Raw genomic sequence first — 13,358 nt, 5'->3', positions numbered from 1 at the left:
GGCCATCAAGCCTTTAACAATATCGTACTATTGGTAGACATTGTAGCATTGTATTGCCTTTGTTAGATGTGAAAAAAGTCTGATGTGAAATTTAATTTAATTCAACAAAAAATATGTTTTTATCTCCGTCAATACTTAAATGGGCTTCAGTTACAGGTAGTCCTTGACTTATGACCATTTGTTTAGGACCATTTGAAGTTACAATGGTGCTGAAAAAAGTGACTTGTGACTGCTCCTCACACTTTTGACTGTCACAGTGTCCATGTGGTCACATTATCAAAATTTGGGCACTTGGCAACTTGCATGTATTTACAGTGGTTGTAGTGTCCCAGGGTCATGTGATTGCCATTTGCGACTTTCCCAGCTGGCTTCTGACAGGCAAAGTCAATGGGGAACTCTGTGATTCACTTAACAACTACAGCAAACAAGGTTGTAAAATTGGGTGCAGTCATGTGATACCTCACTTAACCACCACACCACTTAATGACAATTTTTCAATTTTTCTGTCTATTAATGTCATGAGTAAGGATGGCGAGCAGGGGGCTCCCATCCAGACTGTCAAGCGCATGCGTAGCACTGATGAATTGTTCAGCCATTCAAAGAGACACAGATCGGGACCGCCTTAACCCTTGGGGGTTATATGGCTGGGTTTTCCCCACGCTTCTTCAGTTTGTTAGGATTCCTGTTAAGTACTAGCAATAAATATTAGGGACCAGTTCCTTGTCTCAGTGTGTTTCCTGGGTTGTAGGTGCCAACGGGTCAGGCTTCTTTGGTACAAAGAAGGTAGGAGCAGACGCTGGGGAAGTAGATGGTCGGATGAAACCCTTTTGGAGATTGGAGTCCAAGTAATCCTTTAAGGTGGCTGTTCCTTGGGGGACATGGGATATTGTTTCCTTGCTGGAATCTTGGCTCCTGGTATCAACTCAATGGTGCAGTCACAGTCCCTATGAGGGGGTAGTGCTGTGGCCTCTTGTTCGCTGAAAACGTCTGCAAAATCTGCATACTTGGCTGGCAAGTGGACTCCCCCTGCTACTGTGACTGCGTTGGCTGCTGGAGAGTGTGGAGCGGCTTGAATCTTGTGGTGCTGGCATTCCTTAGCTGGGAAGGAGATTGCTCCTGTAGTCCAGTTCATCAACGGGTTGTGGATCCTCAGCCAAGGCGTGCCTAGGATTACCGGCACATTTAGCGATGCAGTAACATAAAGCTGGATCCACTCAGTGTGGTCTCCCACTGTCAGCTGCACCGGTTCTGTGAGCCTTTTAATCGGCCCTGCCTTGAGTGGCTGGCCGTCAATGGTCTCCACTTCTATGGGGCATGGTAATTCTCTGGTCGGGACGTTGCAGTCTTGTACGGTCTGCGCATCAATAAAATTAGTTGAAGCTCCAGAATCCACGAGGGCCTCTAGCTTGACTTGGTGCTCTGGGTTGACCTGGATTTTTACTGGTAAGTAGTAAAAGGCTTGTCTGGAATCCTCGGAATGAGCCCTCCTTAATTGATTTATGGTCTCCCTGCTGAGCTCTGTGGAGGGAGACAGACGGATTTTCCCTGGTTGGAAAACAGAGGCCGGGATGGTTCTTGTTTCAGCTGCCTGCCCTGGGGGTCTTACTAAGGCTGCTTGGTCTCTCGCTTGGCAAGCTCTCACCATGTGCCCCTGGGCTCCGCAGTAGAAACAAAGGGCTCTCTCTCTCCTTCTCTGCCTCTCAGCTTCGGAAATCAGTCTCCTGCTTGCCCCAATCTGCATTGGCTCCTCTTGTGTTGAGTGAGCGGCTGCTATGGGGAGGGTTGGAATTCCTGAAAACGCCCTGAGGGTTTTGTTTTTCCCCGGTTGCATCTGCCTAAGCTCCTCTAGCCTGGCATCTATGACCACCGATAACTGACATAGGGCTGCTAACGTAGCTGGTGTTCCCTGGCGCACTAATTCATTCTTAATTTCCTCATCCAGCCCCTGTTTGAATTGGTCTTTTAATGCACTCTCATTCCAGTCCAGATCTCCTGCTAATAACTTGAAATCCGCAATGTAGAGTCCCACCCTCTTGTTACCTTGCTTGAGCCTCCGAATTTCCCGGCTGGCCGTGGCTTCTCTGATGGGGTCGTCAAAGTGTGCTTGGAACCCTGCCAAAAAGTTCTGGTAGTCGTTGAGAATCGGGTCGTTGTTCTCCACCATGGGAATAGCCCATTTGGCTGCTGGTCCCTTTAGCAGACCTAGGATGAAGGTGACTTTGGTTCTGTCTGTGGGGAACTCTGCGGGTCTGCTGTCGAAGAACATAGTGCACTGTGTGAGAAAGGTTCTCAGCTGTCCTGCTTCTCCTCCAAATTTCTCTGGTAGACTGCCCTGGGAACTCAAGACTATTGGCGGGGCTGCTGCTGCTGGTGCTGGTGCTGGTGCCGGTTGTGGGTTAATCGGAGCTGGTTGTTGTAACTGCTGTAGCATGGCAGCTTGTAATGTGTTGATCTGGAGATCTGCTTGTTGTTGGTGTTGTTGTAGGGCTGCTGCTAATTGTTGGATGGCGAGCCGCATTTCTTGGTTTTCTGAAGACATTTCTAAACGTATCTCCTTAATTGCTTGTTCCTCCCTCTTTCGATGGGAGTAGGAGTTTGTTAGGATTGATGTCCTAACAACCAGGAAACACACTGAGACAAGGAACTGGTCTCTAATATTTATTGCTAGTACTTAACAGGAATCCTAACAAACTGAAGAAGCGTGGGGAAAACCCAGCCATATAACCCCCAAGGGTTAAGGCGGTCCCGATCTGTGTCTCTTTGAATGGCTGAACAATTCATCAGTGCTACGCATGCGCTTGACAGTATGGACGGGAGCCCCCTGCTCGCCATCCTTACTCATGACAATTAAGTTTTCAATTTTTAAAAAAGTACCTAAGTTATTAGTCTATATTATTTAGGGATTTTTCTTAATATCCAATTTAGATTGAATTGTTTTATTTATTTATTAAATTTTTATAGCTGCCCATCTCAGCAAGTGACTCTGGGTGGCTATCAAGTGACTGGGCAGTATGTACATGTTTTTCTCCTTTTCTTCTACCTAGTCTGTACCTTTAAGAAAGGATGGCTTGCCATCAGGGAAGGAAGCACGAGTTCTGATTTGTATCAGAGACTCCTAAGGAGAGTATTAGGCAATCTATCTTAACAGCTGAAGCACAAGTGGGTCATGCAGTGATAGAATGATTCTAGACATGCAAACAAGTTTACAGCAACTAGGAAAACAGAAAATTCAGGGTTTTGTAATGGCCAAGTTGGGAGTCCAGACTTAAATTTCACAGGTTCTGGAGCAGAATCTGAAATAAGTAAGTCATGCTTGAAAACTAAATCATTACTGAGTTAAGTTTTTAAAGGTAAAGGTGGTGAATCCAGTTACTAATTTAAGGGTTAATTACTTTTTCACAATGGAACATTGCATATTGGATGACTTGGTTTTTGAAATAAATGAAACATCCACCAAAACATTGGCATTATAAGTTCACTCACATTCTCTTTATATTTCAGTATGACCTACAGTACATGAAGTTCTGATAACATTTAGTCGAAAAGATAAGGAACAGAGAATAGTTTTTTACAGTCATGTAGATGAATAACAATAATATTCATCAATCTCTAGTAATGTTTGTAGATAACTGAGTGGTTAGGTTAGTAAGTGAGGTGAGATCATTTTCTGAAATGGAGGGTAATGTCATCAGATAATACCTTGTGTGGAAATTTCAGTTGCAAACTGAAAATGCAGTGTAGTTCCTAGACCAATACTGTTAATGCTCTAAAGCAGCTTGGGCTTATTAGGCTTAAACTGAGTGGATTATTACATGATATAACCGAGGGGATAAACAAGGAAAATCATCATCATCATCATCATTTTCCTCCTCCTCTTCCTCCAAGCACAAAAAGAATAGTAACAATAATAAATACCTACAGTAAACTTACTTATTTATTACTTTTATAGTGTTCCCTAGTCTTTATGACTCTGGGCTGTGAGGATTATCCATGCCTATATATTAACTTCAAGTCATTATCTTGTGAGGTGGCGGGGTTAGTTTCACAGGATATGTTCAAGCAAAGGTTGGACAGATATGTTTTCATTTAGATTCCTCCAGTGAGCAGAGGGTGATACTTGATGGCCAAAATGGCCCCTTCCAACTTTTAGTTCTAATATTCTGTGATCATATTTTCAGTTAAAAAATATAGCATTCAAATATTTTTTGGCTAGGACAATTCCTTAATCTTTTTCTACTTAATTTTTGTATATAAAAATCAAATATTGCAGCAAGACTTTTGGACTGCAAAATTAAGAATATAAAAATTGAAAACAAACATTCATGAACTTTTGTGGACTGACAGTAACATGTACTTCTAAGATTTTTGTTTTGTATTTGCATTTATTTTGATGCTTGCCTATTGGTGGAAAAATATTGTCACATGTCACTATTAGGAAGTGTTGCCTATGTGCTTGTGCTAATTCTGTGGCCAACAGAGGTTTCTGTTTTTTGTGATCATCAGTTGACCAGTCTTATGTTTAAAGTACAATTTTACAGAAATAAAAAGCTTCTTTTTAATGGACAGTATGTATATGAGTCATTAGAAGTTGGAAAACATGCAAAAGGCTGTGCAATGAAAATCTCTCATTATCTATATATTGATTCCTATAATTTGAAACATATATAACATATAATAGGTTATGCACTGAAATATTAGATGTAACCTGTTCTCTCATTTTTCAGGTGGCAATAATTGCTGGAAATTTTGAGCTTGCTGAATATATCAAGAACCATAAGGAGACTGATACTGGTATGTACATTGGGATTTCCATTCAGTATTGTATGGAAGTTATTACAGTAGTCAATTATACAGAATGAGGATTAAATGAAAAAGTTTTTGTATAATATGTTAAATAATTGTTGACATATGAAAACCTAAGTTGATTAAAAGTGCACTTTGAAAAACTCTAAAAAATTATCCAATACAGGAAAATGGATTTTAAAACAGCAATATAAAGAGTGGTAAGAGTTGTGTGCATTGGGCTTCACATATATGTCAACAAGGAGTAGTGGGTATGTCAACAAACTAATCATTTTCTAGTATCTGTCAAAATGTTACTTCTGTCAGAAAGGTATCAGAAAAAAAGATTAGAAAATGTTTCTAATGCTCTTATATAAATTTGGGGAATGATCAATGCAGTGCAATGCAATACCTTGTTCTTTAAGAGTTTTTAGATGTAGAAGGTATGTCAAATGTGTGATTGGAGAAAGAGGGAGGACCTTTCCTGAAGTGGGAATATTTTTGGTTATTGGAACTTTTTAGTTAGAGAATATTGAGTAAAGTAAAAATCGTACAGTTTTAGAACATTATTGTCCTAACAGTCAGGAATCACGCTGAGACGAGGAATAGGTCTCTAGTGTTTATTACTGCTACATAAGACAGAAAATCCTAACAAACTGAAGAAGCGTGGGAAAAACCCAGACAGATAAACCCCAAAAGTTAAGACGGGTCTGATCTGTTTCTCTTTGAATGGCTGCTTAATTCCTCAGTACTACGCATGCATTTTCCCCCCTGGATAGAGGCCCCCTCCTGCTCACCATCAGTACTCATGACAATTATTCATACTTGGAAGAAAATGGATAGAGATAAATTCTTTGAGGGTTTGAAGTATGATGTGGCTACAACTCTCTGAGATGTGTCCAGAGGGTTCTTCTAGGGTCCTTTATTTTGTCACCAGAGCTTTGTCCTTTGGGGTGCAGCAAGATTCTATTTTCCCTGTGCTTTTTGAAAACAATCTAAAAACGTTGGGAGAATTTTTGGAGACTTAAACATCAGTATGAGATGATACACTATTCTATTTTTTCTGAACATAGGATATGAGACAATGAAGGAAAGCAAACTGAAGCTAAATCCTGATAGGATGGACATCTTACAGGTAGTCCTCGACTTATGACTGTTCATTTAACAATGGTCTGAAGTTACGACGGCCTCGGAATGGGTGCTTTATGGCCCGTGAAGCACTTCCAAGTGTCACAAAATGTTGTATCACTCCCCCGTGGTCACATGATTGCATTTTGGGTGCTTGGCAGCCAGCTCACATTTACAACCAGTTGCAGTGTCCCAGTCACATGACTGCATTTTGCAACATTTTTTGCTGTTTTCTGGCAAAAAACACCCATTGAGAAAGCTGGATTAACTTAACAACTGTGGTGATTCACTTAATGACCATCATAACAATGGTCATAAAATTGGGTCTGGTGACGTGGTAACTTGACTTACGACTGCAACAACTTTACAATGGAAATTCTGATCCCAATTGTGGTCGTAAGTCGAGGACTACCTCTATAGATCAGTAAGTTTGTTGGAGGGAGAACAATAGGCATCCACAGGGAAGTGCAAGTATGTGTGGGGCAGATGATGAAATGTGCATTGTGGCATAAACCATGTGACTTATGTACTTGTGTCCAACATTGGGATGCAAGTACAAAAGACTAGGTTTGCATTGTGATGTCACAATGCACATTTCCTCATTCCCTCATCATGATTTGCACCAGATTTTTAATGATGATACACAGATTCTGCTTGAAGTTACATTCTATGAAAGACTGAGGCTTGCAGTCTGCAGGTTGTCCTGGGCTTGGCAAGATCAGCAGAAGTATAGATGGCCCTGAAATCCAGGAGTATGGCTGTATATGTGTGGGTTTTACCAGCTTCATTTTATTCACCAGCAGTGGACTTAATCGGAGAAAACACGGTCACTGTCTCTCAGCCCTAGGAAGAAGAAGAAGGCAAACCACTTCTGAAAATGACTCAACAAGTCACAATGAGCACACTCACACACTGAGGATTTTGAGGGCTGGCTTTAAAGTTGTTTTGGAAACTTTATTTGATATAGAAAGTGTCAGCATGAGAAAAAACTGTATTCTATCATTACATTCACACATTTTTAGCCTAGTGTTCCTTTATAGACAGAGAAGCTAGGAAAACTTGTGAAGCTGAGACCTGCTTCCAATCTCTTCCCATTCTGAACTAAAAATAGCATCTAAATAAGCTCTTGGCTTGTGACATCTTGTTAGTACATCACTTGCTCTAGTAGAACTATTTTTAGATCAAGAAAATGGTCAGTGTCTGCGTTTCACTTTAAAAAAAAATCAAATTCTTACTTGGAAAGATACAGTTCCAAGATAGAGAAATATTTAAATTTATTTTGTAGCATTTTTTTGAAAGGACAAGCAAGTTCCTGGTCCTTAATATTTATAGACATTTAATGGGTGAATAAGACTTTCTGGTTGTCAGTCATACATACTTCTTTGATAGGTGTTTGTATTTTTAGAATTACGCTAAATGTGATTTATTTTAAATTATTCAAATTTCTCAATTTTCATAGACTTTTATATAAACCTTACAGGTATATCAGAGTATTTTTAATAGATAAGCACATTAAATTATTCTTGGGAGCTACATCATTTCATTTACTGCAGGTGTTATAACCAGTGTTCTGTCTTTTAACAATGAAAATCTTCAGTGTCCAGTAACTAAATATCCTTCATTGACATGATCCTTGCCTACAATTAGTTGTCACGTTTTATTTTTTATTTATCTGAAGGGAAAGTAATAGATTAAAAGCTACGATTAATAGAAAAGTTAATCCTTGATGGTTTTCATCCAGTCTGCAGCTGTCTGTGACTAAATGAGCACAGAAGGTTTAGAAAGCATTTGCCATACAGCATTAACTAGGGCCTCTATAGGATGGAGATGCAAAAAACTAGCAATAATATGTATAGGAATCTGGACTATCTCTTTAAATGCAGCTCTGCACATTTTAAATATGTTGCCAACCGAGGATCCTTTGACTTGGATAATCTATTTTTAAATCTTCTTTTTATTTTGTTTTGCCTTGGCTGTTTGTGATAAGATGAATTATCCGATGGATTAAATGACATGGGTTGTTCCTCTTCAAGTGAACAAGGTTTGTTTTATTATATTCCATTTCCTTCGGCTGCTCTGAAGATAGAAACAGGAGGGGTTTTATTTTAAATATGAAACACATTGAGGTGGTGGTGTGTGAGTTTTGGTAGTTGATTAGCAGACTAACTAATACTTAGATACTGTTGCTAGGATTCAAGTCAGGGTTCTTGTATTCCTCTATAATTATGCAGAGATGTGTATATGTGATGATTTGTGGGTGTTTCAAGCATTTTTTAAAATTTGATTTTTTATCTGTGGATATCAAATGGCTGCTGATGCTTCAAACTCATTCGTTATTATACGTGCTATATCTGGCAATTGCTTTAGAATTAATATATTAGTATTCCAGATATCAAGGCACTAAACATACTGCTTATAATGGAAAATGGGTTTTGTTTATATTTTGAAGAAACAGCTGTCGTTTCTGCTTATTTGCATCTTGAGCATTTATTTTGAAGCCAGAGTGATTGAGGTCAATATTATTGCTTCTTAACTAGGAATTTGAATTAACTACCATCTGGTTTAATTCTATTAATTTATTTATAGCTTTTCAAATGAATTATTTAAGAGTGGGATTTATAAAAAAAATAGTTCTTGCAGGCTAACATAAGTATCAGAATTTTTAAAATCCTAATTTACATGAATTGAAATTAGGAATACTAAAGGAACCTTAAATAAAACAGCAGCATGTGTGAGTTGCACTATTTTATCTTGCCTTCCTTAGAACTAAAAAGGGTAGGAAGTATTATTGTGGCCATGTTCATTCACCATTTTAGTTATGAGTAATCTTAATCTTCAAATGCTATAGTGAATTTCTCATGGCAGTTTTATTTTAATAGCCAAAATAAAAATGATATTGACAGTTTAACATATTTACATTTTAAGTATCAGATGCCATGAATCTAAAGCCATTGTTTGTTTATCTGTAACTGTAAAATTTAAAACTTCTATTCTGAGGCCAGACAAGGATATAACACCTCACTGTCTAAATCTCTTTGGTGCATTTAACTGATGTTAAAAATAAAAATGATTGCAGTTATGCATTATCAAGTTGATAGCCAATATGGAACAACTAACTGACATGTCAAACATGAATGTTAAATAGCCGTGGGAAATAAATAGCTTGCTGGGAAGTAGGTAAGCTACTTGCTCCTGTCTTGCTTGATAGAATGCAGAAATTTTCATTCTTGTGGAACGTAAATAATGTTCTCCTAATCTTGGGCTACTTATAAGTTTTAATTACCCAGTCATTCTTCCCCAGCTCCAAACAGTTCAAGATACTCTATATCCCTGTCTCCCATTTGATCTCAGAAGAATCCTGTGAGGTAGGCCAAGTAGAAACAGTTGGTGCTTGTGTAGAGAGTAGTCCAAGATAATCCACTAAGAAAAGACTACAATTACATTGGCCAGCATATATATTTTTCAGTCTTATAATAACAGCCATAGGCCTGGAGGGTCCACTTTGCCATTTACCCAATAGATTCCAGTCAAGCGTGAAGCTGATGTCGTTGAGTGCATATTGGCCTGTTTGGCAGGATAGGTGAAGAGTGGCCAGAAGGAAAAATAATGTTCCCTTAACATTAAAAATATTACTATAATTGCCAAGAAGAGTTAAATAGCAATTGTATGCATGTGTAGTTTTATTAAAGTTCTAGATTAATTTCTTAATTTTTAAAAGGGTGAGCTTTTGAATTCAGATTTGTTAACTATGTAACTTCTAAGTTAATGTGGGATGGTTAAAAAGCTTCTGATGAACACAGAGTCCATTACTGCAGCATGGTTAAGCTAAAAAATTGTGCCTGTAGACCTTTAATAAAATCTGTTGGTCATAGTTCAATTGTTAAGGTTTTAAAAAGTTTTAAAAGACTTGCCAAATGCCATAGTGGAATTTGAAATGACAAAGTATTACTGCTTTGTGATTCAATAATTGTTTTTCTGTTTTGTGATGGCCTACTAAGTTGACAGAGAGAAGTTGACAGAGATAATAAAAGTTGACAGAGATAATAAAAGAATTTCTGAGTCGTAACTTTCTAAGGGCATTGTATGAGGAGGAACTTAATGCTTTTCTGAAGTTTTAATTATTTTCTGTATTTGTTTAAAATAGGAATGAGAATGGTAACATCATATGAAATAATGAGTATCCTTTCTAACTTTTGAAGGGAAATGGATTTTATAAATGAAACAAATAAAGGATTCATTTTTAGTAAAGTTTATGGAAATTAACATAATTAGATAAAGTAGGTTAAAAGTAACAATTATATGAGCTGTATTATTTTCATTTATGATGGGATGCTATAGCATCTTTTTACTGACTGTTAGTATGCCTATTGATCATTCTTTTAAAAAGCACAGTGACACAAGCTTTGAAAACCATGTCACATTTTTCTGTGCCTTTTAGGGAACAAGATTCCCAGATATTTAAGTATAATTTTGCTAAGCAGAGACAAAAGGAAAGGTGTCAGAACTGAATCCATAATATGTAATACTGTACTTACATTAAAATGGAGTAGGGTTTTTTTAAACTACAGGTAAAAAAAAAATGAAGATGTTTGGGTCAAATACAGTTAAAGGCAGCTAGATAGCCTGCTGAGCACTCTCCCTGATTCAGCTGCTGCGGTTTGTGTTATTGCAGGAATCTACATGATCACATGGATTGTTGTCCTGATTCTTCCACCAGTCCTTGCATGATTGGATTTTGGGGGCTGTTATCAGTTGAAATTGCTGGTGTTCACCTTCTGGTCTATGCATACAGGGAGCTCCAGTTTTTTGAATAACTTGATTACAATTCATGTTCCTGTACAGTCGGCTTCATTGTGCCATCAGGATCACTTAGTTTTCCCTGTTGTCAGAAGGGCCACCTGACATTTTGCTCTTTATCTTTAGAATTGACATCCCTTTGAATTATGTTTGGAGTCTGTCTCCTGAGACTTAAATAGGCCCTCTCTTTTTTTCAGGACCTTTATGAAGCTCAAAGAACTTTTCTTTTCAATGGCAGTGCGCAATGCCATCTTAAATTACAGTAGCATTTGGGGACCGGAATTTCGGTTGCTAAGCGAGGTGGTCATTAAGCGAATCCAACCTGATTTTATGATCTTTTTTTGGTAACCATTAAACGAATCACCGCAGGTGTTAAGTGAACCACGTGGTTGTCATGCAGTTCCTGATTGATTTTGCTTGCCGGAAGCCAGTCAGGAGGGTCAAAAATAGCGATTACGTGACCACAGGACTCTGCAACAGTCATAAATGCAAACCAGTTGCCAAGCGCCCAAATTGTGATCACGTGACTACAGGGATGCTGCAATGGTCATAAGTGTGAGGACCTGCCTCAAATAGTTTTTCCAGCACCGTTGTAAGTCCGAACAATCGCTAAACAAATGATTGTTAAGCGAGGACTACCTGTACTAGTTTATACTGCACTGTGATTTTTATTGTTTTGCTTGTATTCTGCTTAGGTACAAGTGGTTACCAAATAAAAATATTTTCCTCCTCCTCCTCCTCCTCCTCCTCCTTTGTGCTCCAAAACATAAGTGCTCAGAAATAAGCAGACAGCCTTCCTTGAACTTTGTTTTGTTCACCTGAAAATTGCTGGTCGAGAGCCATCTGAACTTTTTGTATTGTTTTCTAAAATTGAAGCTGGTCATAAAGCTTCCGAATCACAGGGATTACATGAGCATTTTTGCTGCCATGTGCTCTGTTTGTCCATCTCTGCACTCCCTCTTCCACTAAATCTTATCTAATGAGGTCAAAGAAAGGTTTTCTGTCTTCATTTTGGAATTACTCTGATTATGAGGATACTCACATTTTTAGATGGATAATAAGGAAGAATTATATAATTCTTTCTTTTGGTTTATGTTTTTTATGTTTCTTACTTTCTAGCCTGGCTGCCCTGTGTCTGCCACCTCACCTCCTCTTCCTTTTTCCTCTGAAATATAACTTCCTTTGACTTCTTTCCCTCTCACTTTCGATTCTTTCTCTTCCCCCTCCTTTTCTGCAATTTCTGTAATTAGCCTATTAATTGCCTTTTGTATTATTATTATTATTATTATTATTATTATTACTATTATTTACCAAAAAAGCATTTCCTACAAGAGCTCCTTGTTGCTCCTCCCATGTTCCTTTCAGAGGTACAGAAGTATGTATTTGACTTGTTTCCCTCTGCATGCATGCATGCTGCCTTCTGTTGGACAAATGCTCATGTTTTTGGACTGTCTATACCATACTGACCTCAGTCTGTCCTCTGCAAGAACAGTGCTGGAGAAAGCAAATGCATGTGTGAATGTTCCTGAGAGCAAGGATTAGTGTTGAAGTTTCGTGAAAGAAGATGAATTTAGGGAAAACCTGAAAGGGATGGGCAAAGTCTAGCACCCAATTAGCTACATTCTATCTGGGAGAGAATAATTTAATAAAAAGGCTCCAAGCATGCATGGCTTGGGAACAAAGGCAAAAGGAAGACCCTGAGATTAGCAATTTCATAGCGAAAGGACAGGCTGAATAAAAACAAAGGGAACACAGACTAACTCCCTTTTTATCTATATTCTACCCTTTCTTGTTGCCAATAGATTGTGAGGTAGATTAATCTACATCTTCACCAGCTATTTGTGTTGAAGAAAGGCTTATTCCTGAAACATGGAAAACTAGTTTTCAAATTCATAAGCATACAGAAAGTATGTAAATTGCTGGGGGCAAGGGGGCAGGGAGAGGAGGAGCAAGATTAGATCAAAGAAGTATGTGATATTGGGAATGGAATTATCAATCTGGAATCACTTTTCCTTGTAATAGAAATGTTTGAAGGGATTATCTGCAGGCTTTAGTGGAACATATGCATAACTGAATGCTGGGGGTGGGGCAGGCTGGACCCGGGGGATTTATGACCTTGTACGCGATATGCATGCATGCATTCAGTCAGTATGAAAGTGAGGTCAGAAAAGCTTTTTGTATATTGGTAGGGACAAGGAAAGAATCTTTTGGGTATGGAGAGAGAAGAAAACATTTGTGCATTATCAGCATTTGAGAATAAAAGTTTGCTCATATGTATGTAAAAGTTTTATAGATGCTTAATTTCTTGACCATGTGCATTTTTTCACTTAATAGCCTGAGGCTAGGTTCCTCAATTCTTGAAGTAATATTCTCTCCATGGGTTTTGGATCTAGTATCAAGAATTTGTTCAATTTTATAATCTGCTATCTTGAAATGTATTTTTTTTCTTTTTTTCTTTGGTCCTTTTTCAGTATTTGCTTGATCTATATGGTATTTCCAAAAGGCTCTGTCTTCCAGCTCTTCTGATTCTATTTTAAAATGTGCTGGGATTCATATAAATAGTTGGGTTGTTTGTGGATACTAAGATGCTATGAGACGGGTTTGTTTCACTATTTCCAAGACTATAAAGCTGGCAGAAAAGCAACAGTCAA

The 13,358-nt window shown here is 38.2% G+C and overlaps 1 protein-coding gene across 1 annotated transcript in view; it reads left to right on the top strand.

Moving 5' to 3' along the window:
* Window positions 1-13,358, top strand: part of SHANK2 (SH3 and multiple ankyrin repeat domains 2) — a 362,929-nt gene that overhangs the window by 76,519 nt on the left and 273,052 nt on the right. Inside the window, exon 10 of the mRNA XM_063289598.1 lies at window positions 4,725-4,791. Within this exon, the coding sequence (XP_063145668.1) occupies window positions 4,725-4,791 (67 nt within the window). The remainder of the gene's footprint in view (window positions 1-4,724; window positions 4,792-13,358) is intronic.

Source organism: Candoia aspera, chromosome 1 (genome assembly GCF_035149785.1).
Source record: "Candoia aspera isolate rCanAsp1 chromosome 1, rCanAsp1.hap2, whole genome shotgun sequence".
Taxonomy (NCBI): domain Eukaryota; kingdom Metazoa; phylum Chordata; class Lepidosauria; order Squamata; family Boidae; genus Candoia; species Candoia aspera.
The sequence above is the reverse complement of the archived record's forward strand: the minus strand, read 5'-3'. Positions and strand labels throughout refer to the sequence as shown.